The sequence below is a fragment of the Mangifera indica genome, chromosome 9, assembly GCF_011075055.1.
Source record: "Mangifera indica cultivar Alphonso chromosome 9, CATAS_Mindica_2.1, whole genome shotgun sequence".
NCBI lineage: Eukaryota > Viridiplantae > Streptophyta > Magnoliopsida > Sapindales > Anacardiaceae > Mangifera > Mangifera indica.
Window position 1 is genome coordinate 16,982,125 of NC_058145.1, and position 25,308 is coordinate 17,007,432.

General features: G+C 34.3%; 6 protein-coding genes across 6 annotated transcripts; 5 read left to right on the plus strand and 1 right to left on the minus strand.

Annotated features, from left to right (window-relative positions):
* Window positions 1-1,091: 1,091 nt before the first annotated feature.
* Window positions 1,092-3,665, plus strand: LOC123225980 (S-adenosylmethionine decarboxylase proenzyme-like). Its single transcript, XM_044650380.1, has 3 exons — window positions 1,092-1,270; window positions 1,906-2,059; window positions 2,146-3,665. The coding sequence occupies exon 3, from the start codon at window positions 2,347-2,349 to the stop codon at window positions 3,457-3,459; it is 1,113 nt and encodes a 370-aa protein (XP_044506315.1). The 5' UTR covers window positions 1,092-1,270; window positions 1,906-2,059; window positions 2,146-2,346; the 3' UTR covers window positions 3,460-3,665.
* A 994-nt stretch (window positions 3,666-4,659) lies between these two features.
* Window positions 4,660-8,666, minus strand: LOC123225051. The gene is made up of 7 exons (XM_044648898.1): window positions 8,483-8,666; window positions 7,658-7,780; window positions 7,423-7,560; window positions 6,899-7,042; window positions 6,239-6,336; window positions 5,467-5,677; window positions 4,660-5,004 (listed from the first exon to the last, which is right to left on the minus strand). Exons 1-7 carry the CDS (start codon window positions 8,553-8,555, stop codon window positions 4,919-4,921), a joined length of 873 nt encoding a protein of 290 aa, XP_044504833.1. The 5' UTR covers window positions 8,556-8,666; the 3' UTR covers window positions 4,660-4,918.
* Window positions 8,667-9,122: 456 nt separating this feature from the next.
* LOC123226389 (stress-induced protein KIN2-like) lies at window positions 9,123-9,782 on the plus strand. Its single transcript, XM_044650901.1, has 2 exons — window positions 9,123-9,355; window positions 9,459-9,782. Exons 1-2 carry the CDS (start codon window positions 9,227-9,229, stop codon window positions 9,534-9,536), a joined length of 207 nt encoding a protein of 68 aa, XP_044506836.1. The 5' UTR covers window positions 9,123-9,226; the 3' UTR covers window positions 9,537-9,782.
* A 1,332-nt stretch (window positions 9,783-11,114) lies between these two features.
* Window positions 11,115-13,386, plus strand: LOC123226093 (pentatricopeptide repeat-containing protein At3g02490, mitochondrial-like). Its single transcript, XM_044650569.1, has one exon. It carries the CDS (start codon window positions 11,193-11,195, stop codon window positions 13,206-13,208), a length of 2,016 nt encoding a protein of 671 aa, XP_044506504.1. The 5' UTR covers window positions 11,115-11,192; the 3' UTR covers window positions 13,209-13,386.
* A 3,353-nt stretch (window positions 13,387-16,739) lies between these two features.
* LOC123225210 (protein NSP-INTERACTING KINASE 1-like) lies at window positions 16,740-20,736 on the plus strand. Its single transcript, XM_044649117.1, has 11 exons — window positions 16,740-17,608; window positions 17,742-17,874; window positions 17,975-18,046; window positions 18,146-18,289; window positions 18,404-18,475; window positions 18,565-18,624; window positions 18,707-18,804; window positions 18,921-19,070; window positions 19,163-19,504; window positions 19,594-19,973; window positions 20,099-20,736. Exons 1-11 carry the CDS (start codon window positions 17,506-17,508, stop codon window positions 20,417-20,419), a joined length of 1,875 nt encoding a protein of 624 aa, XP_044505052.1. The 5' UTR covers window positions 16,740-17,505; the 3' UTR covers window positions 20,420-20,736.
* Window positions 20,737-23,463: 2,727 nt separating this feature from the next.
* On the plus strand, window positions 23,464-25,294 carry LOC123224969 (zinc finger protein CONSTANS-LIKE 2-like). The gene is made up of 2 exons (XM_044648775.1): window positions 23,464-24,312; window positions 24,710-25,294. Exons 1-2 carry the CDS (start codon window positions 23,554-23,556, stop codon window positions 25,064-25,066), a joined length of 1,116 nt encoding a protein of 371 aa, XP_044504710.1. The 5' UTR covers window positions 23,464-23,553; the 3' UTR covers window positions 25,067-25,294.
* The last annotated feature ends 14 nt before the right edge of the window (window positions 25,295-25,308 follow it).

Consider the following 25,308-nt stretch of genomic DNA (forward strand, 5'->3'; position numbering starts at 1 on the left):
ACTAATCTTCCTATCATTGGGTTTGTATGATGATAAACTCCAAACTGGACGTGTGATTTTGTTCGTGGGGTGGTTGGAAATAGTAAATAAATGTAACAGAATATAAAAAATGCGATGTAGGTGTTTTCAAGGGCATAAAGGTAATTTCAGATTAAAGACAAAAAACCAGCTCACATATTCCTGTCACTACTTTATCCATAGGCCCAACTTATCATTATCTTTTTCTTCTTCGAGGTTGTTTTTTTTATAATTATTTTGTTAAACTTATATTTAAATATTGTTTTTATGTTTAAATTTCATGATTATTGTTTTAATTTTAGTGAATTTTTTGTGGGTTTGTTGTTTTATATATGGAAAATTTTAATTTTATTTTAAAAAATTAATTATCATGATTTATCTAATTGAACTAATTTAATCTATATTATATCTTTTTAATATTTTAATATCCAACATTTTCAATGTACATGTCATTAGATTTATTCATCACTTAAATCACTCATAAGTTAATATAAATTTTTTATTAAATTATAATTTAATATAAATGATAATTAAAATCTCAATTTATTAACATTTTTATGTTCATATTAGACCAATTGAACCAAATAATTCTGTGGGGATTTTATATTTTTATGATTAATTAAAACATTATTATGTGTTTGAGATAGATTTCTTGCCCCAAAAATGATGCCAAGCCATCAAGATTTTCTCTTGTGCCTTCCAATGACTACTCTCCACGTGTACAAGATTACTCCCATTAGAATAAATTCCCATTTTTGAATTCATATTTATTTAATAATATTAAATAAAATTTAAATTTTGTGTATTACTATATTTAATAAAATTCTAAATTAATTAGAATTTTAATATTATAATTACTGCTGATTAATCTCTTACCTAAAATTCGGATACAGAGGACCCGGGAGGGGCAATATAGTCATTTCATCATCCAGCACACACCCATAATGCACACCAGTCGATGCTTCGAGGAAATTCAGGTTAAAAAACCCTAAAATTTGAAGGATACGACCGTAATTTTGTCGAAGAGTAGTGGCAATAATTGGGAAGTCCTCCTATATAACGAGATTTCTCGTCTTCTCCGCTTGGAAGGAGAAGGAATTGTTGTTGCATTCGGCGGGGTATCTCAAGAAGTCTCTTTCACAATATATATTTAAGCTTCCTTTTTGCGCTCTCTCTATCTTCTAATATTTTATAGGGTTTATTTGGCGGTTCCTGGCTTCTCGGGTTTCATCTCTGGCGTCTTTTAAATATTGTAAGTTTATGAAAGATTGTTGCTTTTGCATGCCTTCGTTTGTGTTTGTGGGTTCTGTTTATATTTGTATTTGTTTACGGATTTTCGTGTAATGGTTTTTTTTTTTTTTAAGATTTATTGGGTTCCTTTTGTAGATTTTTGTGTGTTTATGCGGTGATGAAAAGAAGTTCTATATTTGAACAAGAGCCGTTTATTGAATTTTTTTTTTTCTGTTCTTGAGTGAGAAATTTTATATTCTAAGAGCTTTTTACATGAAAGATTTAATCTTATCAAGTTTCTGGAGACCCCGTTTAATTCTTATTGAGTTTTTTATGTTAACATTTTCCTTTCGCTTACCCTATTATATTCTTACGGATTTCTTCAAACTTTTCAGTTTCTAGAATCTGGGTTCTTGAATATTAAGTTTTTGTGCGAAATATTTTATTCTTTTGATTTTTGTGGAGATCTGAATAAGTTGATTGTTGTTACAATTGCTGCCTACGTGTTGATTCTGTTTTTCCGTTTAATCGTTGTAAAAGAGTATTTTTCTCTGTGTTTTGATGTTATTGACATGGACTTGAATGTTCAATGGTTGGTTTACTTTATATTGCCTGTCATGGATATGGTGCTGATTTATATTGTGATGGTTTTCACAGGATTTTGAATGAGCTAATGGAAACCAAAGGTGGTAAAAAGAAGTCTAGCAGTAGTAGTAAATCCTTGTTTTACGAAGCTCCCCTCGGTTACAGCATTGAAGACGTCAGGCCTCACGGTGGAATCAAGAAATTCAGATCTGCTGCATACTCTAACGTAATTTTCATCTCATGATTTTGTTCCTTCTAGTAACATGAATGGGTTGTGAAGTTGACACTGTTTCTTGTATTTTGTTTATGCAGTGCATCCGAAAGCCATCCTGAGATTCTCTAAGTTTTGACATAACCCCATTAAGCTTTCTCTTTCTGCTATTTTAATTTTTTCTTTTCTTATCAATTCTTCAATTTGCTTGGCTTGTTTCTTTTCTGCTTCCTTCGTACTCTTTCGTTCTTGCTCTTGCACTCTTTGCAATCATCGTTTCTTTTTGCTGTCTGTAAGGCAAGATGGAATTGCCAGTATCTGCAATTGGATTTGAAGGTTTTGAAAAGAGGCTTGAGGTTTCATTTTTCAAGCCTGGTGTCTTTGCTGATCCTGAAGGTGCTGGTTTTCGCACTTTCTCCAAAGACCAACTGGATGAGATACTGAAACCAGCTGCATGCACTATTGTTTCCTCATTGTCTAACGAGTATCTTGATTCTTACGTGCTCTCGGAATCTAGCCTCTTTGTGTACCCCTACAAAGTTATCATCAAAACTTGTGGTACTACAAAGTTGCTTCTCTCAATCCCTGCCATTCTTAAGTTGGCTGATTCACTCTCCCTCAAGGTTCAATCCGTGAGGTATACTCGTGGAAGCTTCATTTTTCCTGGAGCCCAGCCTTTTCCACATCGTAGTTTCTCTGAAGAAGTAGTTGTCCTGGATGGTCACTTCGGCAAGTTTGGTTTGGAGAGCACTGCTTATGTGATGGGTAGTCCTGACAACACCAAGAAATGGCATGTTTACTCTGCCTCTGCTAAAACAGAAAAATACTTAGACCCAGTTTACTCTCTTGAAATGTGCATGACTGGCTTAGACAAGAAGAGGGCATCTGTCTTCTACAAAACTGAGGCAAGCTCAGCTGCTCAGATGACTGTTGAATCTGGTATCAGGAAGATTCTTCCAAAATCTGACATATGTGATTTCGAGTTTGACCCTTGTGGCTACTCTATGAATAGCGTTGAAAGGGATGCTATATCGACCATACATGTCACACCTGAAGATGGTTTCAGTTATGCAAGCTTTGAAACCGTTGGATATGATTTTGAGATCGACCAGTTGGTCCCCATGCTGGAGAGGGTCCTGGCCTGCTTTAAGCCAGCTGAGTTTTCTGTTTCTTTGCATTCTGACATTGTTGAAGAACTTGCAACAAAGTTCCCTGTGGACTTAAAGGGATATGCTCTTGGAGAACAGAGTTTTCAAGTGCTTGGTAATGGTGGCTCGCTGATCTACTACAGCTTTACCAGAGTTGACGGTTCTTCATCTCCCAGGTCCATTCTGAAATGCTGCTGGAGCGAGGACGAGAAGGACGAGGAAGTTGAGGGAAACAATTCCTCATTTGATATTGTTTGTTGTTTTTAATTTTTCCTTAATTGCTTTCAATAAAAATAAAATGTTGTTTTATGGGGTTATGTAATAGTTGTAGGGTTTTGGCAACTTTGCTTGCTGGATCTCTAGTTTACTGTTTAAGATATTCTGGACAAGATTTATGTCCTTAGATTTGCAGACATAGTGCTGTTAAATCATTACCTATCTAAATAAATGATTTGTGTTGCTTATGCTTTAAATTGTCTCAAGTATTCGGGAGTTCTGTATCTGGTTTCTTGATGATCTTCATAGTATCATTATTTGTTGTGTTCACAAGGTTTTTTTCTGTCAAAGTCTGCATGATAGTAAGAAAAGTTGAAGCTATTTATTCTGTGCTAGGGCTTACTTTCATTGTCAAAAATGTTTGGCAGTATTTACCTAGAAAGCATTAAAGGCAGTTACACTTCTATCATCCGATACAAAAAAAAAAAAAAAAGGTTTTCCAATAAAATATCAAAATCAAATTCACTATAATAAGTGTTCTTGACTTCCAAATCTATCTATATTAATAGAATATTTGGTCTGTTCCTTGACTTGTTAAATAAAAAACTTGTGGTGAGAAGTGATGTCCTTTTATGCGGGTGCAGTTTGGGCCACTAATTCAAAATCCTTCCTGATATGATGGGAAAGGTTGGAAAAAATAATGTTGAAAGTGAATAAAAGAAAGCCAACCCGGCTGCCAATCTTGACCATAAATAGAAAAGAAAACTTAAATTAGCTAAAAGACAGGGCCATGTGTTGGAAGAACGAATAGATACGATTTGGCACATGAATAGAGAAATATAATTCTGAATGACCATGTTCATTCTTCTAAAAGCAAGGTTCTTGTAAATTGTATTTTGGTTTACTTGTTCTACTTGGCTATTCAACTTGCTGCCTACTGATGGATAGTCGTGCAATTAAGCGAATGAAATGCCTGCCAAGTGCCACCTTTCTCTTTTATTTGGGCTCAATTTCCTTCAAGCAAAAGATATTCTCTTCGGAAGATTATGTAAAGATTGGGAAGATTCATAGTTGCAAGAAATGGGCATAATTGTTAATCTTGAACTGGAAATCCATTTGAGTAGTGGGGGCAAACATGAAGAATCAGATAATGCACTCAAAAAAGACCTGAATCTTTAGTGGCTTGATGATATATTCATTCATAATGCCAACATAAAACCAGGGGTAGGGGAATCATGCATTCCTCAGTAATGGAACAAATTATCCGATTTTGATTGTTCAAAGGTTGTACACTGTCAAGAATAATTAGTATCTATCAATATGCCTGTGATTTCTTCAGCAAACCTAACCAGAAATTGAAAATTTGAAAAGAAAGGGCTTGTATGCTAATTATTGATATAGACCCCCCACACCCCCCGCCCCCACAATTCCCAGTTCATTATCTTTGATGAAACCGTAACTGTTGCTTTGAGAGTTGAAGTCCCTTGCCTTGTTAATGCGTCTATAAAATTCAATAAGGTCGAAACTTTCTAGCAGCTCTTAATTGTAGTATTCGCTTTCTATCCTGCTCAAATTTGCTTTGAAGCATCATAATTTCTGCGAGGAAACAGAGTATGAATCAATAATACAGAGATCAAATCACTATAAAGTTCATCCAATATAATTTTATATGGAAAGTTATGAAGAGAAAATCCATAGGTTATCAGTAGGCCACAGCAATATCATGTGTGATTAACTTGACATTGGGCATATGAAACTTTTATTTCCCCTTTCTGGTCTATCAGCTGAACATCCTTAGGTTTGCATACGATTGGCAGTTGGTATGAGGTATCAGAAATAACTCCTTTGCTTTTAGACCATACACCCTTAGTAGTTATGGGAATTGTTAGATACATATCCCCAACAGACGGCCCAAATGGGTTTGGACCTTAAACTTTTTAGTCAAAATGCAAGGATTGTAACCAAGAGACATTTCCAACCAGCATGGTTAACATATGATAATACTAAAAGCAATTTAGGGGAAGAAAAAAATTTAAATTTTAAATTAGATTATCATACCATTCCTTTGGGCCTCCCTTCTTTGAAAACGATAGAAATCTAGCCCAACCTCTTTCTTCTTCTTCTTGGCAAGCTTATCCTCCACAGCAGCCTGTGCAACAGAGCCCACAGTAATTCCACTTTCAGTATCTGAGGTTTTTTTCCTTCCTTTATGATGCACAACAACTGTCCATCCCCCTTCTGCAGCAAGAGCTTCTCTTTCTTTTCTTTCCTGTAAGTACCGCAACAAGCTGAATGAGAAACTATGGACTAGAGGCAGACAACATGTATGCATGTTTACTAACCAAAACAGAAGAATAAAGATCTATTAAATAGCAAATGAGCATATGCATCTATAAACAAAATAATAGACTAGTTGATGAAAATCGTGTGAATTTCATAAATCAACACTGCACAAGTGCACATAAACGAATATATGGGCACCAAGACATATATCTAAAGATTAAATGTACAAGCCTGAACATTAGCAAAAACAAAAATCAAATGCTAAAATACATACGCCAATTGTTTTGACTTCAGACAAAAACATTTCCTTATGTTCAAAGAAATTTTGCATGCATTAACACTAATCTTATAATTTCATATGATGCAACAGTATTAAAAAGTGCTTATGTTTACATGAAAACATGGCTCTTGTGTTTGTTAACATATTTAGTTTGTGTGTTTCTATGAGACAATTCTCAAGGACAAAGGTACAAGGATTGCAGAGACAGAATTTTCCACTTGAGAGTCAGTGAACAGTTATGATAAGGAAGCAGAAGGGCAAATGTACCTGTTCAAGTTTTGCTTCATAAGCAGTGATAAACTCATCAATTCTTTGTTGTAAGACCTTCAAACCTGGTCTACTTTGATGGTATGCTGTGGTCCATTCTGTAGTTAAGAAGTCATCATTAAGAAAAATAAATAATAAAGCACACCCATAAGTTGAAAATAGCCATACAATAACCTTTAAAGGAAGAGCAAGAAATAAATGACTATTTTAATAACACTGAATTGATTCTCAGGAAAGGGGAAGGGGGATTGGGTCGGTTGATATACTATGACCTATGATCAATTGGCTGAAATTAATAGATAGTGGTAAAAATGAATTAAAGCTCTTTCAGGCAACTTCCAAGCTACATAAAAACTTATGGATGGCCAAGCAAAACAGGTCAAAACCCAAAAAGAAGGGGACTCTATGAAAGAGGGAAAGACACTGAAGGATAACAGAAATGCACCAAAAGAGAGCTTGTTTTATATATATATATATGTATGAGCAAGAGAGAGAGTGAGAGTAAAATCAGATGTTTAGAGAACTCCAAATATTTTAGACTATTTACCATCTGAGACAACATTTGGTTCATGTAGCTATCTATGACAGTCATGAAGTTTAACAGTAGATCCTAGGCAGTTAAAAACAACAAACAAGTATCACCGGTTCAATGCTTCATACTTTTCATTCCTTTTGAGCTGTCATCATCCCTGGATGAGATAAAATAAACTTCATTCTGATCAGCGTCTATACTCTTCTCTGCTAAATCTTCATCCTCCTTCAATGATTCATGATCCTTCTTTTTCTTAGCTTTCTTAGAGTTACCTACAACAACCAAACAAAAAACCTCAATTAAATCATATTTTATATTAAAATAACTAAATATGATAAAAAAGCCATTTGTTAAAATTGTCTATAGAGCAAACAGTAACAATAAAATTACTCACACCTAAGCAACATTTTACAAATTTCCTTGTATGGGGTAAGTAGAGGAGACTAACAACCTCCGGTTCAAGCAAAGGGAAATTACTCCTCCAAATATAATTAATGGAAAACAAGATAGTGCATTTTCAATTTAAATTTATCCATCAGGACCACAAGATGTCCCAGGCATGCACACTAGAAGAGCACTGGATGGAAGCCATCATAAAGAATACAAAAACGATAGATAATAAAATACTGATTTAGGCTTATTTTTCACACACCATTTAATTTTTCGACACCATCTTCATCCCCAGCACCAAACTGACCAAATTTTCCAATCGAAGCATTACCACTTTTTGGTATCTTCTTCTTCTTTGCTCTGTTCCTTTTTTTAACTCTGATTTCTTCAATTGAATTATCTGCACAACCAATAGAAGCAAGACAGCAATAAGAGAAATAAATTTCAACACAAAAGTCATTCTAATGTAAATTCTAGTAGATCTACACAATTTCCACCTTGGGTTTTAGTCTGAACAGCATTGCTAACATCGTCAGCTTTCACTTTCTCTCTTTTCCTTTGCTTCTTCTCAGAAGGTACATTCTTCTCAGTCTTCTCTTCCACAGTATTTATCATTTCATCTGAAAAAAACAAATAAGGGTAGGCTTTATCACTCTCGATGATAAACTTCACAGAGTCAATAATCATATATTTGACAACACAAGTGATTTGCCATATAATAATCTATCAAGGCAATCACTAAATGTTACTAGTACTACATTCTGCAACCCTGAATAGTCATTGCAATTAGTTTGAACAGACTGAATTCCAACCAATGAATTCTTCGGTGAAAATCCCAGAACATTACAGAAACCACAGTGAGCCTTTCAAGCATTATATATCAATTGAATTCTCCAAAAATAACCTGAAAATTCCACTTACAATCTATAGTCTGCTATCTAAGAGAAAATTTAATTAATCTAATTACAAAAGACATATCTTTTTAAACTACCCGAACTTAATTAGGCTATACTATCGATTTGACTTATGACGCTTATCCCTCGTTTTTCCAACTCTCCATTCGTTTTTAGATTAAAGTCTTTTATCTTTTTCAATTTGTCATAATTTCTTTCATGGAAGCTAGTTGCCCGCACAAGATAGTACCAAGCAAAGACAATGCGAAGTTTGTATTTTCACACACAAGAAGTCAAACCAGAACAAACCCAGATGTCATTCAATGAGTTTCAAGTAAAGAACACTCAATACTAAGTTATAACCAATCTAGAAAAGAGAACCCAGATAAAAAAAATCAAAAGAAAAAAAAAAAGAGCAAAACCACTTGCCGTTTTCAGAGAGTTGAAGGTTGCTTCCCTTCTTAGACTTGACCTTTTTCTTCTTCCTCCCGTGGCTATCCATGTTTTTCCACTCAACAGTTGCAGCGAAGAAGCTAAGAGAAAATACAAATAGACCAAACAATTAAGACCCCCGCGGAGCAAGCAGGTTAGGGCGCCACGCCTATTTTATTATTTTGATGAACCCATCCCGGTTCCGGTTCAAATTTTCCCTTTGAGCCCGAGTGAAGCTTGGTCTTTTTATTTTATTTTTTCCTTTTATTTATTCTTATTTCAATTTTATTTTTTAAATTAATCCCAAAATTATTAAATTAGGATTTCTTTTTTAATCAAATATTACTATTATAATTTAATAATAGATTAATCCGATTAAATCAATTAAATCATAAGCCATTAAAATAACCAATTTGATAACCATTTTAATTTTAAAAATACTGAATAGTCGGTGCTAAAGAACTCTTCAAAGCCTATCTCTTCCAAAGAACTCTTCAAAACCCTCCTAGTCAAAAGGCCTAAATCCCCAAAAACGAGAGTTACACGTGTTACACAAACAACGAAATGCTCACACGTGTCAAGGTTCTTCCCACATAAAAAGATAAGCAATGGAGAGTCTTCAGAACCTATAAATATCGGCAACTTTCATCGGTCGATCATCACCGAACTTTAAACAGTTTGTTTATCATCCCAAGTAAAAGGTTTTTCTGTGCGTTTTACAGCTTCAAAAAACAACCACAAATGGCTGACAACTCCCAGAAGATGAGCTACCACGCCGGCCAGGCCAAGGGCCAGACTGAAGAGAAGGCCAGCGGCATGATGGACAAGGCAAACAATGCAGCTCAATCCGCAAAAGAATCAATGCAAGAGGTTCGTATATATTCTGAAAACATGGTATAATTGCTTCGTTACAAATAATATCAAACATATCTGGCGACCAAATGAAGGCCATTAATGTTTTCATTTTACGTAGGCTGGCGACCAAATGAAGGCCAAGGCACAAGGTGCTGCTGATGCTGTTAAGAATGCAACTGGGATGAACAAAAATTAATGAAGCAGCTGAAGCTGAAGCTTCTTCATTCAGTCAATCGAATAATTCAGAAGCCTAAATTTCATTTAGGTGTCTTTTATGTTTTAGTTTATAAGTAAGAATGAAAGAAGAGAGCTCTAATGGTGTAGTTCTTTTCTGTCTTCATTTCAAAGTTTCCTGTAAGGCAATTCTTCTGGTTTTCTAAATATTCGTTTACTTGCCAGATTAAAACAAAGCTCTTAATAATACATTGATTGGTGCCAATCATATCAGATAGAAGTTGAGGGTCTTGAGTCAATATAAATTCATTATTTCTCTTGCTGTGCGACTAATAAAGTTTAAAAAGAATAATATTTCATAATTTCGAGTGACATGTTATATACAGATCAAGACAATATCAACGAAATGTTTTGTTTATACATCTGGACATTCATCCGTATATGATCTTACAATCACAGTACAAAACCTTAAAAATATTGTGTTGATATATTCACTTTCGTGTTTGTGAGACTATCAACTCGGCTTCTAGGTTAAAAATGTGATGCATGCCTTCAGCTGGGCCATGTTTGGTACATGAAGGAATGGAACATTATATATAAACAAGAGAGAAATATTTTACGCGTTTATAAAAATATTAATGATAATATGTCATTATATAGTTAAGTGTTATTTTATTTTTAATTCAGAATTATGAAATTATATAGTGACATATTATCGTTAAAGCCTAAATTAATACTTATTACAAATGTATATGATTTTATTCATAAAAATGGATTCAAACATTAATATGTATTTGCCATATATATGTATATATACACTAATGATAATGTATCATAATGTAATTATGTATTATTTTATTATTAATTTAGAATTATTAAATCATATTGTAACACATGAAGTTTTATGGTTTAAATCCATTTAAGAAAATTCTATTGAAGTTTTGTTTAGAAGCTAAAATATCCTTGAATAAAAACAAATGTTTTTTTTTATTTTATTTAATTTAATATCAAATTTATTTAGGTTATAGTAATATCATAGCCCGTTTAAGATGTAATTTAAATAATTTTTAAAAAGAAGAATTCTAACAAAATTTTTGACAATATGTTTTTAACAGAGACATGCCAAATTATTAGGTGAAACAAATATATATTTATTTTCCTATAAATAAAAAGGTAATTATATAATATGATATATTTTTTATATAATGACAAAGAAGTATACTTTATATTTTGTAGAAACTATTAGAGATGAATTTAATTGGTTTAAATAATTAAGTTTGAATTAAACGATGAATAATTTATTGTGTCCATAATATTGATGTATTAGTGTTCGTTTCATCATTAATTTTTTTAAATTTTTTAATATTATTATATACCAATTTAGATAACTATCCTAAATTTAAATTAACTTTTTATAATTTTAATTTGATTTAACTTCATAGACAAAAAATAAAAATTTAATCCGGATTGAAAAAAATGTTAATTATCTGGTATTGGGGGCCGAACTTATGTAGCTACGTATAAAACCTTGACCCGAAGTTAGTTAAGTTCCGGGTCGGATTGATCCGGTCCATTAAACTTTGAGGTACACCTTTCTAAAACCCTAAAACTGACGTTCACTCATCCCTCTAACCCTTCAAGTCTTTCTCACAATTCACGGACACAACTTTCATCGAAAATGAGACATCAATGGCGTTTTCTCCTATTCCGAAAGTACCCTCGATCGCCTCTCCAATTCTCTACAGTGTCTTCTTCTCAGGTACACTCCAATCTATGTAACACTCTCCATGAATCACTTCATACTCTTTCTTCAAACATTCATACAAGCTCGCACTATCTCAACGGCACCGTTTCACAAAGACCCATTTTATATCTTCACTTAGAAAGCCTCGTAAAACCTAAAAATTCAACAATTTATAAGAATCCCATGATTTGTAGCTTCTCATCTGAGCCAGCAATGGAGCTGAAAGACTCAGACTTTGTGGTTGTTAGCGATATTTTCAATAAGTTTAGTGATGTTAATGATATTTGTAAGGAGTTGGAATCAAGCAGTGTTCTCTTTACTCATGAAATGGTGTTGAAAGTGTTGAACAATTTCGAATCGAGCCCAGATGTAGCTAGGAGGTTTTTCGATTGGGTCTCACTGAAAGAAAGTGCGAGATTGAGCTCGAAATCTTATAATTTGATGTTAAAAATTTTGGGTGCTAATGGGTTTATTGAGGAGTTTTGGGGTCTGGTTAATGTTATGAAGAAAAAGGGTTATGGTGTGTCTGGTCATGTGCGCAATAAAATGACTGAGAAGTTTGAGAAAGAAGGTTTAGATAGTGATTTGGAGAAGCTAAAAGGGGTCTTTGCTACAGGGTCGATTGATAATTCAGTAGAAAAGATTAGCTCTAGGGTGTCCAAGATTGTCAAAAGTGAGGTCTGGGGTGATGATATTGAGAAGCAGTTACGAGAACTGAATGTTGCATTTTCTAGTGATTTGGTTAAATTTGCAGTGGAAAATCTTGGTGATGACCCAATGAAAGCATTGATCTTTTTCAGGTGGGCTGAGGAGAGTGGTTTGATGAAGCATGATGAGAAGAGTTATAATGCCATGGCAAGAGTTTTGGGGAGGGAGGATTGCATTGATAGGTTCTGGAAGGTTGTTGATGAGATGAGGAGTAGAGGGTATGAGATGGAGGAGGAGACATATGTTAAGGTTTTAGGTAGTTTTTCTAAGAGGAGAATGGTTAAGGATGCTGTGGACTTGTATGAGTTTGCGATGGCTGGTAAGAATAAACCTTCAGTGCAATGTTGCACATTTTTGTTGAGGAAAATAGTTGTCAGTAAGCAGTTAGATATGGGTCTTTTCTCAAAGGTTGTAAGTGTTTTTACCGAAAATGGGAATATGCTGACAGACTCAATGCTCAATGCAGTTTTAAAGGCTTTGACTAGTGTTGGTAGGTTGGGAGAGTGCAGCAAGATCTTCAAAGTGATGGAGAAAGGTGGGTATGTAGCTAGTGGTAATATGAAGAGCAAAATTGTGTTTAGGCTTACTAGTGGTGGTAAAAAGGATGAAGCAAGTGAGTTTATGGATCATGTAGAAACTTCAGGGAGTGATTCAGGCCACAAGATGTGGGTGTCTCTGATTGAAGGGCATTGTGTAGCTGGGGATCTTGAAAGGGGATCTGATTGTTTCCAGAAGATGGTTGAAAAAGAGGGTGCATCTTGTGCTGTTCATGCATTTGAATTGTTGGTAAATGCTTATTGCAAAAAGAACAGAGCAACAGATGCTTGCAAGCTTGTGCATGATTATGTCAGTGAAAATCATTTACAGCCTTCACATACAACATACAAAGAATTGATGAAGAAGTTATTGGTTCAGCGCTGGTTTGAAGATGCTTTAAGTCTTGTGGGTTTGATGAAGAGTCATGGTTTCCCACCTTTTGTTGATCCATTTATTGATTATGTATCGAAGTCTGGAACTGCTGATGATGCTATTGCTTTCCTGAAAACCATGACTTCAAAGAGGTTTCCTTCTACGTCTGTGGTTCTTCGCTTGTTTGAAGCCTTTTTCCAGGCCAGAAGGCATAGTGAAGCACAAGATCTCCTGTCTAAGTGCCCAGGTTACATCCGCAACCATGCTGATGTTTTAAATCTCTTTCTGGTGAATAAATCTGGGGGAGGTTCAGCTGCTGCTGTGGTTGCTTAGGCTTCACTGTGGTGTATTTTCATTGTGTTTTGTGAGGTTGATGTAATAAGGAATTTCTTGAAATTTTTTTGAGCATGAAAATTTTGACTCCTCATAGCAAATCTGTTTTCTGCTGGCCCATCATCAACTTTTTTTACTGGCAAATAAAAAATTTAAGGTCTTCAAGTTTCACGTTTTACTCTGCCTTTAGATATCTTGTAGTTTCCATAGGCCCGAATAGTATCTGAACTCCTCAATGTTCTATGAATGACTAAACTGACTCAAGAACCTATACTAAGGAGTTTTTTTCAATAGTTTAATGGAAACCCATAAGTGAATGGAAAAGAAATGGTTTGGTCAAAATCTTAACCACTAAGCGAACCAGTTTTTTGGTGATACTGTTTTCTAGTTCGGTCATAGGTCTAGATACCGGTTTGGTACAGTTTATGGATTTTTTTTAGCACCGGATGTACATGTTCCAAGTATTTATTGTCATGTCCTGTGTTGTCAGAGTGAAGCATAGTTTGTAGCCTCTGCTTGAAGGACTGCCCAGGTTTCTTTCATTATTGTTTTAGTTTGGAATATCTGTGAAGAAGAAAATTTATGAAGATAGGAATTGTTGAGTTGAGTGCGACTGTGTCTTTGGCTGGGCTTGGCTTTTTCATGATCCAAATGTTATATGTCTGGCCACTGCATGGGAGTTAAAGGGTATTCAGTACCATGTTATTTATACAGTAAACTAACAAATTTATAGAATGCAAATATTTAGTTTGAAAATCGAGTATATTAATTGTTAAGATAAATGAGAGGGAAAGTAATGTATATATGCAATAAATTCACGAGTTTTTGGTACTTTCTTTGTCTATTTTCATGTCGATAAAACATCTGAGAGATGTTAGGTATAAACATCTCAAACATGTTTTGAAATGATAAGAGAAGTTGATTTAATAGTCCGTGAACTATTAAATTGAAAGATGTTCAAAACTTTAATACTAAATGTTATGCATCTCGAAGGATCTACACTTAAAAGCTAGATGTTGAGAATAGAGAGTTCAAATCAAAGTCATATAAATCTTATATTAGAAATTCATAATTTTCAATATGGGATCTAAGTTCTATACTTTGCACTTGAGATTGTAATAATTTTATATGATTATCATATATTTTGTTTGCTCATTATGAAATCATTTAGCTGCTTTTACAGGTTCTTGGCCTTCCAGGTTGTATTCAAGGGGATTTGTGAAAAAATTCATCATTTATTTGTCTAAGCTTGGTCTAGAAAGTGATGTCTCATTCCTATTTTTTATAATATCTTTTCCAGAAATCTGAATTCTATCACCTTTCTTCTCCTTATTATCTCAATCTCTGTTGCCTCAACATTTCCATGATTCTACATCGGGATGATCTGCAGATGGATGAATGAGATTGAGACTTTTTTTTTTGGCTAAGCATGAGATTGAGACTTGTCCATGAGCAAAACGCGATGAATGTGACAAAACAAGAGAAGTTTCTCAGGAAAAACAGCAGTAAGTTATTTGAGTCTTGTGTTCAATATTTCAATTTGCTCTGGAATAAGGAGAAACTGCTAAGGACAACTGATGTTGTTACAGACAGTCGGACAAAATTGGCATCATGGTGAGATGATTAGTAGCTATTGCCTTCACGTTTCTTACTGTGTTACTGTTAAAGTAGTCAGTCGAGTGGGGAGCGAAGGCTTGAGGTTGAGGGGACCAACATTAACATTTTGTCATTTGTCTTAAAGATAAACTAACAAATATGTGATTGATAATCATGGTTATTAGTGCCCTACAATATATGATGCGTATTATACGATCTGATACGATACAAATAAAAAATAATATATACCATAAGATATATTGAGTTAATATAATACGATAGATATATTATATAATATTATGATAAATATCATCAATTTAGATTGATATATTTTTTTTTAGAGAAATGATGACATAATAAGAATGTATCTGAAAAATTTTAAATTTTTAAGAAAAGATTATAATATTTTTTAATATGATGACATGAAAATTAGATGATGACCCAATTGTCCCCTCATCTAACCTTTCATCAACATATTTGTTTTTCAAGTATAAGTTTTTTCATTACTTTAAAATGTGAAGTTTTCTACTCACATTTTGATGAATTTGTGTAATAACATGACTAATCGTTATATACAATTTAGGTGATCAATTACTTGTTGATTAGACATTTCTTTGATACAACTCTTGAGCTTTTCTCCAATGGCCAGAATGACAACACAACAACAATGATGAAGAAGATGAAGATGAAGTGACAACCCACTTCTCAAAACCCACAAATGGAAATGAAGCATACATACAAAGGAAAGTTTGATATATTAGTGCACACATCTTCATTACTATGCATTTGAGTATTTTGGCATGCTTTAACAATTATGTGAATAGGGAAGGTAGGTAAAATATGAAAATGGGTTGTGAATTAATGAGACAAGAGAGGACCTAATGATGCTTCAATCAAGCTTCGAAGAGGAATAACTGCTTATAACATAATACTCTATGTGTAAGATGTCATTTTAGACATATACTTTGTCATAATTTTTTTTTGGAGTTTTACAATCTAAGACACATTTTAATAATTTAAAGGTTCATATATTATTTAATTAATTTTTTGTCATCAGATTCAAACAATATGAGATATTTATACATATTTAATATCTTTTATATACTCAGAAATTCCATTATATCGGTATTTATAGATGATTGACAGTGTTTTATCAATAGACAAATTGTACCCCATCTTATTAATGTTCATATGAAGTTTACTAAATTATCCTTATTGCTATCTGCATTATTCGTTCCCCTTAATGGAACCTCAATTGACATGGCTGTCGGAAAATCCAATTATAGGATGCCATTTTCATGATCTAATAGGTTTTTCATAATGTTATAGTCTCACAGCTTTGGCAAGCTACCATTGTTGCATGTTGTGAAGACAAAAAAATGAAAAGACAAGCAATGCAGACAAATGAAGGATTAAAAGATTTGAACTTTGAGTAATTTGGGTGCAAAATTGTTCTTGTTTTAATTTAGAGTGATAAAGATAATTATGTGAGAAAAGAGACAATTAAATCTAGCTTGTTCCCACTCTTTTCGGCCCTTAATCCATGGGCATTTTGTCATTTTACTCGATATTAAAATTCTCTGTTCAGCCAAAAGACTATTTCCCACCCTGAATGTGACAAATATCCCGTGTAATTATGTAATACAAAGAGAGAAGGAATGGCAGCTTTTGCTTTTAAAAGTTTTACTCTTTTTGAGTAGTGCTTGTGGAATGGCTGTCTGCTGCTGCTGCTGAGGCCCTCAAAAGGAAAGTCTTTAGATACAGAGAGTGTGTGACGGTTAGCTGATAGTGGGTTTGTGGAATCTATCAAGAAAAGCAGACCCATTTACAGCACAAAAGTGACTAAATATGGCCTTGTATTATTTTACCATTGCAAAGACAACAAAGACACTCATTGTGGCTCATAGGTGGGTGGGTGACCAAATCCACCACCTTCATCAATCTCGAGCTCACCTCGAGATTCTCACATTCTCTATATATGATGTTACAAATAAGTAAAGAATTAAGCGAAATATGGTTTCTGGGAATTTTACTGTATAGCCAAGCTCAGGGAATGTTGAATTCTCTTCAATTGTTACAAGCTATGCCCTTTGCCTCGCGTCTTCTCATGCACTTCCTCTGCCCCATTTGTGGTTTCATCTTCTCATAATCCAAACACTAAATACAAAACAATCATAGTAAAATATGTTTTCATTACTCTTCTCGAGGCAAATAAGATGACTCATCTCTCATATCTGCTTTTGAATCAAGAATCTTTAACTTTTTTGCATTTTCCACATCAACGACATTAAACTTTGCTTTAAAAAGAAAAAAAGTTACATAGATATTATATATTATATATGAAAATGCAAGGAAATGAATAATTGACACAGCAAGTGAGTCGTTTGCATTTGTTGTTTTAAGATTATGGGCATTACATATCCTTTTCTTTACAAGCGCCCGACTAAATGACAGGCATGCTAGTTCCCTTTACAGTACCAATAAAACTTGGTGTTTTTTTTCTTGAGTTCTGACACGGGATTTAGTGGGTGGGTTTCAGGCATAGAAAGCAGCAAGTGGGTTATTGTGATCTAAAGATTACGTTCAACAAACTTAGTTCAAAGTTCTTTTTTTTCCTAGTAATACTTATCAGTTTAGTTCACTTTTAAACAAGCTTTCTGCTTTTGCAACTGTGTCTCTGATTCTTTTGTAACTCTATTCAATGGGGAGGATTAGAAGAGAAGTTGCTCTTTGTTTTGTGACATTCTTGTGGTTTTGGACTACTGTAAATGGAATGTTATCTGCTAAAGGTGTAAACTATGAAGGTAAAGAGTACAGGGTTTCCGTTCTTTTATTGATTTTTAAATCCTTTATTGGTTCTTCTACAAGTTGTGCTTTTGTCGTTTGGCTTCTAAGAGTTGGAAGTGAAGATTTTTTCATCTGGGTGATTTGTTTCAGTTCAAGCTTTAATGGGTATAAAGAACTCTTTACATGATCCTCATGGTGTTCTTGATAATTGGGATGGGGATGCTGTTGATCCATGTAGCTGGACAATGGTTACTTGTTCTTCTGACAGTCTAGTCATTGGCCTGTAAGTCTTTGTTGAGCTTCCTTAAAATTTAAATCTCCTCTATTAACTTGATTAAATGAGAACGGACATATTTGAATTTGTTGAACTTGTTTTGCTGCAGAGGGATTCCAAGCCAGAACTTATCTGGTACTCTTTCTCCAAGCATTGGCAATCTGACAAATCTTCAAATTGTGTAAGTACTAAAGATAATTAGACAATTTTCTGGAATTCTAATGGAACGCTTTATCTTGTTACTGGTTTAACATGTAGAGTGGTTTCATACTATATACAGGCTCTTACAAAACAACAACATAACAGGACCAATTCCGGCAGAGATTGGTAGGCTATCAAAGCTTCACACACTTGATCTTTCGAACAATTTCTTCAATGGGGAAATTCCTTTCTCTCTAGGCAACTTACGAAGTCTCCAGTACATGTAAGCATGGAGATCCGTGAATTGGAATGTGAAACGTTATAATTGTGTACCTTAACCATACAAGTATCTCCCTTCTGGGTCTAAATTTGACATTAATTTTGTGAATGCATATAGGAGGTTTAATAATAACAGTTTCTCTGGAGCACCTCCAATGTCATTGGCCAACATGACCCTGCTTATCTTTCTGTAAGTATTCTGAACATTATTAATCAACCTATTGTGTTTCTTATTGGAATGGCCTTATTGACAAGGTTTCAATTTGCTTTGCATTTCAGTGACTTGTCCTTCAATAATCTAAGTGGCCCTGTTCCAAGATTTCCTGCCAAAACATTCAGGTAAATATCTCTTTCTTTCTCACATTCACTCAGGTGGAGCAATGTGTTACAAAAATTGCTTGTATACCTTTTGTTGTTGCAGCATCCTTGGAAACCCTCTGATCTGTGCAACTGGTTCTGAACCAGACTGCTATGGGACACAACTAATGCCGATGTCCATGAATGTGAATAGCTCAGAAAGTATGGATATTTGAATGCTTGGTCTGCTCAAAGTTAAATTCAGTTAACCATCTCCAATTGATCGAATTTATATTTGTTGATCTTGAGTCATGACCTCAATTCCTTGACTTCTGCAGCCAATCTACCTTCTGGCGGACGCAGAAGTCACAAATTGTCCCTTGTATTTGGCTTGAGTGTGGGATTTGTCTCTGTTATCATTCTTGCATTTGGACTCTTTATGTGGTGGAGGCAAAGACACAATGAACAGATATTCTTAGATGTTAAGGGTAAGTGATGTTGATGTAATACTTGACTGATACTAGGTATTTAATGGCTGTTTGGTCACTTAAATTCATTCCATATTTATTTGAAATCTCAGAGCGGCATCATGAGGAGGTTTCCTTTGGAAATTTAAGGAGGTTCCAATTCAGAGAACTTCAGATAGCAACACATAATTTCAGCAGCAAGAACATACTGGGGAAGGGAGGTTTTGGAAATGTGTACAAAGGGACTCTCCCAGATGGGACTGTTGTTGCAGTCAAGAGGCTTAAAGATGGAAATGCCATTCGAGGAGAGATCCAATTCCAGACTGAAGTTGAGATGATCAGCTTAGCAGTCCATCGGAACCTCCTTAGACTTCATGGATTTTGCATCACATCCTCAGAAAGGCTTCTAGTTTACCCATACATGTCTAATGGCAGTGTTGCGTCTCGTCTCAAAGGTAAAACAGCTTGAAAAATTAGAACAATATATAACTGTCCTAGAATTCTATATCTAGGCTACTGAACTGTCCTTCATTCTCTTTGTCAGGGAAACCAGTCTTGGATTGGGGCACCAGGAGGAGAATTGCCTTAGGAGCTGGTAGAGGACTATTATACCTCCATGAGCAATGTGACCCAAAAATAATTCATAGGGATGTAAAGGCTGCAAATATATTACTTGATGACTATTGTGAGGCAGTTGTAGGAGATTTTGGGTTGGCAAAGCTTTTAGATCACCAGGATTCTCATGTCACAACAGCCGTGAGGGGAACTGTGGGCCATATAGCTCCCGAATACCTTTCCACTGGCCAATCCTCTGAGAAAACAGATGTTTTTGGATTTGGTATTCTTTTACTAGAATTAATAACTGGCCAAAGAGCTCTAGAATTTGGCAAGGCAGCTAACCAGAAAGGAGCCATTCTTGATTGGGTGAGCAAAAACTTCTTTATACACTTGCTTCTTAAATCCTTAAGCTGCTCATATGATCAGCAATCTTTATATGATGTATTCTGGTCATACATATTCCTCTGAGTTACATTTGTTAATGGTTTTAGGTAAGGAAAATTCACCAGGAGAAGCAGCTTGAAATGCTTGTAGACAAGGACTTGAAAAACAACTACGACAGGATTGAGCTTGAAGAGATGGCTCAAGTAGCTCTATTGTGCACCCAATACCTTCCAGGGCACAGACCAAAAATGTCTGAAGTTGTTCGAATGCTCGAAGGCGATGGCCTTGCAGAGCGATGGGAAGCTTCTCAAAGAGCAGAAGCAACCAAATGCAAACCCCATGAATTTTCCTCGTCAGATCGATACTCTGATCTCACTGATGATTCATCATTACTAGTGCAAGAAATGGAGCTCTCTGGCCCAAGGTGAATTTCTCAGAATCAAAACAATGAATTATGGTTAAGGCTACTGTGCAGAAGTCCCTGTCACGATTCAAAGTTTGCAATGTATTGTAGTGGTACATCAGAGCTCCAAACTGGCTTTGATTTTTTTTTTTTCCCCCCTGAATTGTACAGTTTTTAGTTTGAGAAAGTTATAGTTTTAGAATGATATCTTCATTTATTTGCTGTTCTTATTGAGTGAAAATTTTACAAGGATATGTCCCTTTAAATTTTGAGCTTGTAATGTAATGCTCTAGACTTGATTTTTCATAGTTCTGAATCAATTAATGCTTCACACTTGCTTCAGTTTCTCGGCAAAGCCAAACAAATTTGCGCGAACAAACATCAATCAATTTCTCAGAAACAACAGTCTCCATAGAACTTCAAGCAAGCGAATGTCATTTAGCTTTCCAATGTTTGAATCGGCTTAAATCATGTTCACAGTTAAGTTGTTTTAAGTAAAGTTTAAACTTCAATTCATCAATTTTGAATCAACTATTTTAAATTAAATTGTTTTCAAACTCAGTTAAAATAGAATCTAACCTTACATTAAATCAAAGATTTATAACCCCTAGAAAATGAGGGCCAGAAAATACTGTTTTGGGGTGAAGTGGTCTGATAAAACCCCATTGGGCTACAAGTCAATCCAATCAAATCCCCTGGGTCGAAATTTAGGTTTTAACTGTAAACTTATTCTACTTATTTGATGGGCTGTGATTCTTCTCATCACACGGGTCTTCGTTGAAATCTCTACTTAGTAGCATGAAAGACGAATATATAAAAATTGTTTCATAGTTTTTCCAGAAGGGTTTGTGATTCAGCAAAAAGTGTAGGACTATCTCACGCATTTTCTTCAATCATTGGATAATGTTACCGCTAGTTTGAAACGAGCTTTAATTTGAATTTACATCGATTAATTCAAATTTAAATTTGTTTAAATTAGTTAAAAATATTATTAAAAATTTATCAATAAAATAAATAATATTATTAATAAAATAAATAATAATATTAATAGAATATACAATATCATCCAAAGATATTTATTAAGATCTCAAATATAAGATATGAGATTTAGATTCTATATTGAAAAGTATAAATAACTAGTGTAAGATTTATACGATTTTGAACTCTCTTATCTCAATAATTAACTTTTGAGATATAATTTTCTTAAGATTCGTATTAATATTCAATTTGAATTCAACTAAATTTGAACCAAATAACAATAAAAGTGAAAGTAACTCAGCTCAACTGTAGACATAGATGAGGTTTAATTGATTAGAGCCACATATTTGCAAGAATTGATGGCTCCAAAGTAGAAGTGACCACCATGCATTTTGAGTGAAGAACCTGACAAATCAATACAAACTCAAACCTTATCCTCTTCTCCCCAGTGCAGTGTTGTCACATTTTTTACAATTACATATTGTTATCTAGTTCAAATTACCTTTCAGTCCGAATTTGTAGGTATAATATTATTTATTACGGATATAACATTTGCAAAGATGACTGGTGACCGTGATTAGTGAATAAACATTATGTTAATCCACATATATTTAAGTTTTGAGTAAATTAGATTAGATTAGATTAGATCCAATCTTAATTTTAAGGTTAATAAATAATTTTTAAAAAAATTTAAGTGAAATAAAATATTAAATTGCAATAAATATAATATAATAAAATAATTTATTTTAAAATATATATCCAAACCAACATATATTATATTGTTACTATTATAGTGGCTGGGGCTGGGCCACTGCCAACTTGTGGAGGAGGTGCATCCTCATCTAGTCAATTCATACGTGGTGACGTTTCATTGGTTAATAAAATTTCATATTAATTTGTGGCACTCGCTTCTTCTCCGATTCCAACCAAACTCTTTTTCCATAATTCCATTTAAAACCTATTTCTCATATTTATAAATAGTCCTTTGAATAAATAAATTATTTATTTATCTAATTATTTATGCATCAAATATTATTATCTAAAATAAATAAATAAGTGTTCTCCATTAAGCTTATTTAAAGGCCAAAAATTTTATTTAATTGTTTAAATAGGAATAGATTTGATTTAAAATAAATTTGAATAACATTTAATTTAAGATTTGTATGTATCTAAACGAATTAATTTAAAATCGATGACTTGAATAATAGAAACAATCAATCTTACAATTTAGTTTATTAAAATTATAATTTAAATACTCAACTTCTTATTTCAAATAAGATACATAAATACTAATTCGAGTCATATATTATAATAATCTCTCACACATATTTAACCTTCTCGTCACGTGTTACACAATTAGTTTAAAATATAAATCTTAGAATTAATTTTATAATTACTACATTATATAAATTAATCGTATAATATAGATATTTTAAACTTATTTCTCGCATTTATGTTTGAATATCTACCGCTTTGTCATTTATGCTCACCTTGACGGCAAAAATAATTTCTCAAACACTAATAAGTGTTTAATTTGGATAATATTTTATTATCAAAATTTAAAAATTATTTTAAAAATATATTACTTTAAAAATGATTATATTTGATAAATATAAATAATTATTATATTTAATTAAAGATAACAAAAGAATACTAATAAATTATTTTATTTAAATATAATTAGGTATAATTATTCTATAATATTTTTTATATAACTTATTATATTAATTAAAAATATGATTATTTTTATTTTTAAAAATTAATAAATAAAAATATAATTATAATAAAATTAAAATTCTTTTAATAAAATGATAATCAAATTATTATTTACATTCACTATTATATTAATATTATTAATAAAAAATATTATAATTTTTTATAATTATTAAATTAAATAAAATAATATAAATAATAAAAAATAAATCCATCTTAGAAACTGAGCGGCCTAAAAACGATTCCAAAAGCCATTGCTGTAGGTCCCACAAACTTTCTGACTCAACCTGGTCCCACCTTGGAGCTCAGCCAACCACAAGATAACGCAGCACCTTTTCACCACCACTAAATTCCCCCCACGTGGACGACTTCAGATTCTCTCCCTCCCCCTCACACAGTTACAAGCCATCCCGCCCCCTCACTCCCCCTCACTCTTCAAACTCCACACTGACAAGCCAAATAGAACTGATGAAACAAGAGAGTCAAAACGACGGCGGCGGGAACAGCTGGGCACGTGTGTGCGACACGTGCAGGGCGGCGGCATGCACTGTGTACTGCAAGGCCGACATGGCGTATTTGTGTGCGGGCTGCGACGCACGTGTCCATGCGGCGAACCGCGTGGCGTCGAGGCACGAGCGTGTGTTCGTATGCGAGGCATGCGAGCAAGCCCCGGCTGAGTTTCTATGCAAGGCAGATGCGGCGTCGCTTTGCAGTGCGTGTGATGCTGATATCCACTCAGCCAACCCGCTGGCGCGCCGCCACCTGCGTGTTCCGATTCTGGCCATCTCGAGCTCCCCATACAGGGCTCGGGCGAATGGACCCGGTGAAGAAGATCCTTTTTTTGAGGCGGAGGGAGATGAAGATGAGGATGAGGAAGAGGCGGCTTCGTGGTTGCTGTTAAATAATCCTGCAACTGCTAGAAATGGTGGTAACAACAACAGTAACAGCAATGGGTTCTTGTTTGGTGGGGAGGTGGATGAGTATTTGGATCTTGTGGACTACAATGGCAAAACTCAGTATGTTGATCAGTATAATACTGATAATAAGGAGCAACAACAACAACAATATGGCTTTCCTTACAAGGGTTATGTGGGGGATGGTGTTGTTCCTCATGTTCAATGTGAAGTCAAGGATCAGCAGCAACATCTGATTAATAATTTTCAGCTGGGTTTGGATTATGAATCTTCAAAAGCTGCCTACAGTTACAATGGTTCAATTAGTCAAAGTGTAAGATTTTCTTTGTCCAAATGGGATTTGCCTCTGAATTCTTAATTTTTGATTTTGTTGCCTCAGAATTTGCTCAAGCTAGTGTTATACTTCTTCACCATACACTTTCTGCACTTTACTAGCAAAGCCAACTTTTTGCCCTTTCCTTCCCCCTTTTCTCTTTAAAGGGTGGAATCTGTTGGCAAATTGTTCAACTCTTTTTGTTTCACTTTCACTTTTGGTCCATGTCATGTATATCTGATTCAATCCATTTATTCCACTGACTTGTATTTCCCCAAGATATTGCAGCTTCAAATGAATCTAATTGGAAAGGAAGCTCTTAATTAAGTTCATGGCTCTTATGTTTAGTTTCAGAGAAGACAGCACTGATTATGTTTTGTGTGATTATGTGATTTAGGTCTCAATTTCATCCACAGATATTGGTGTGGTACCAGACTCAACAAGTGAAATATCCATCTCTCATTCAAGGCCTCCAAAAGGGACTATTGATCTCTTCTCAGGGCATCCAATTCAAATGCCCCCCCAACTGAGTCCAGTAGACAGGGAGGCCAGGGTGCTTAGATATAGGGAGAAAAAGAAGACAAGGAAGTTTGAGAAGACAATCAGGTATGCCTCAAGGAAGGCCTATGCTGAAACTAGACCCCGAATCAAGGGCCGATTTGCCAAGAGGACAGATGTTGAAGTTGAAGTGGACCAGATGTTCTCCACAACATTAATGACAGAAACTGGATATGGCATTGTTCCTTCATTCTAAATCCAGATCATGAGAGCTATTGGAAATTGCTACTATAGTTGTACCACTGATATATTGTAGGTCTTTTAGTCTAATTGCTATCAAGTAATGAGATATGTGTTCTATAGTTTTAATAGCTTTGTTAAACATGTCTTATAGTCTTTTTTATCCTTGCCACCATGCAACTACATTCTTGTAAAAATGCAAGTATATTTATAGTTTTGGAATTACAGATTTCGACTTGCAATATCTTCTATTTTTCA

Bases quoted from the DNA above. Each gene is read 5' to 3' on its own strand.
- LOC123226389 (XM_044650901.1), top strand. From the start codon at position 9,227: ATGGCTGACAACTCCCAGAAGATGAGCTACCACGCCGGCCAGGCCAAG. The intron at 9,356-9,458 runs GTTCGTATATAT...CATTTTACGTAG, and splicing joins CAAAAGAATCAATGCAAGAG to GCTGGCGACCAAATGAAGGC.
- LOC123224969 (XM_044648775.1), top strand. From the start codon at position 23,554: ATGAAACAAGAGAGTCAAAACGACGGCGGCGGGAACAGCTGGGCACGT. The intron at 24,313-24,709 runs GTAAGATTTTCT...TATGTGATTTAG, and splicing joins ATGGTTCAATTAGTCAAAGT to GTCTCAATTTCATCCACAGA.
- LOC123226093 (XM_044650569.1), top strand. From the start codon at position 11,193: ATGAGACATCAATGGCGTTTTCTCCTATTCCGAAAGTACCCTCGATCG.
- LOC123225210 (XM_044649117.1), top strand. From the start codon at position 17,506: ATGGGGAGGATTAGAAGAGAAGTTGCTCTTTGTTTTGTGACATTCTTG. The intron at 17,609-17,741 runs GTAAAGAGTACA...GATTTGTTTCAG, and splicing joins TAAAGGTGTAAACTATGAAG to TTCAAGCTTTAATGGGTATA. The intron at 18,805-18,920 runs GTATGGATATTT...TGACTTCTGCAG, and splicing joins GAATGTGAATAGCTCAGAAA to CCAATCTACCTTCTGGCGGA.
- LOC123225051 (XM_044648898.1), bottom strand. From the start codon at position 8,555: ATGGATAGCCACGGGAGGAAGAAGAAAAAGGTCAAGTCTAAGAAGGGA. The intron at 6,337-6,898 runs GTATGAAGCATT...TCTTAACTACAG, and splicing joins CAGCTCAAAAGGAATGAAAA to AATGGACCACAGCATACCAT. The intron at 5,678-6,238 runs GTACATTTGCCC...CGGTACTTACAG, and splicing joins ATGAAGCAAAACTTGAACAG to GAAAGAAAAGAAAGAGAAGC.
- LOC123225980 (XM_044650380.1), top strand. From the start codon at position 2,347: ATGGAATTGCCAGTATCTGCAATTGGATTTGAAGGTTTTGAAAAGAGG.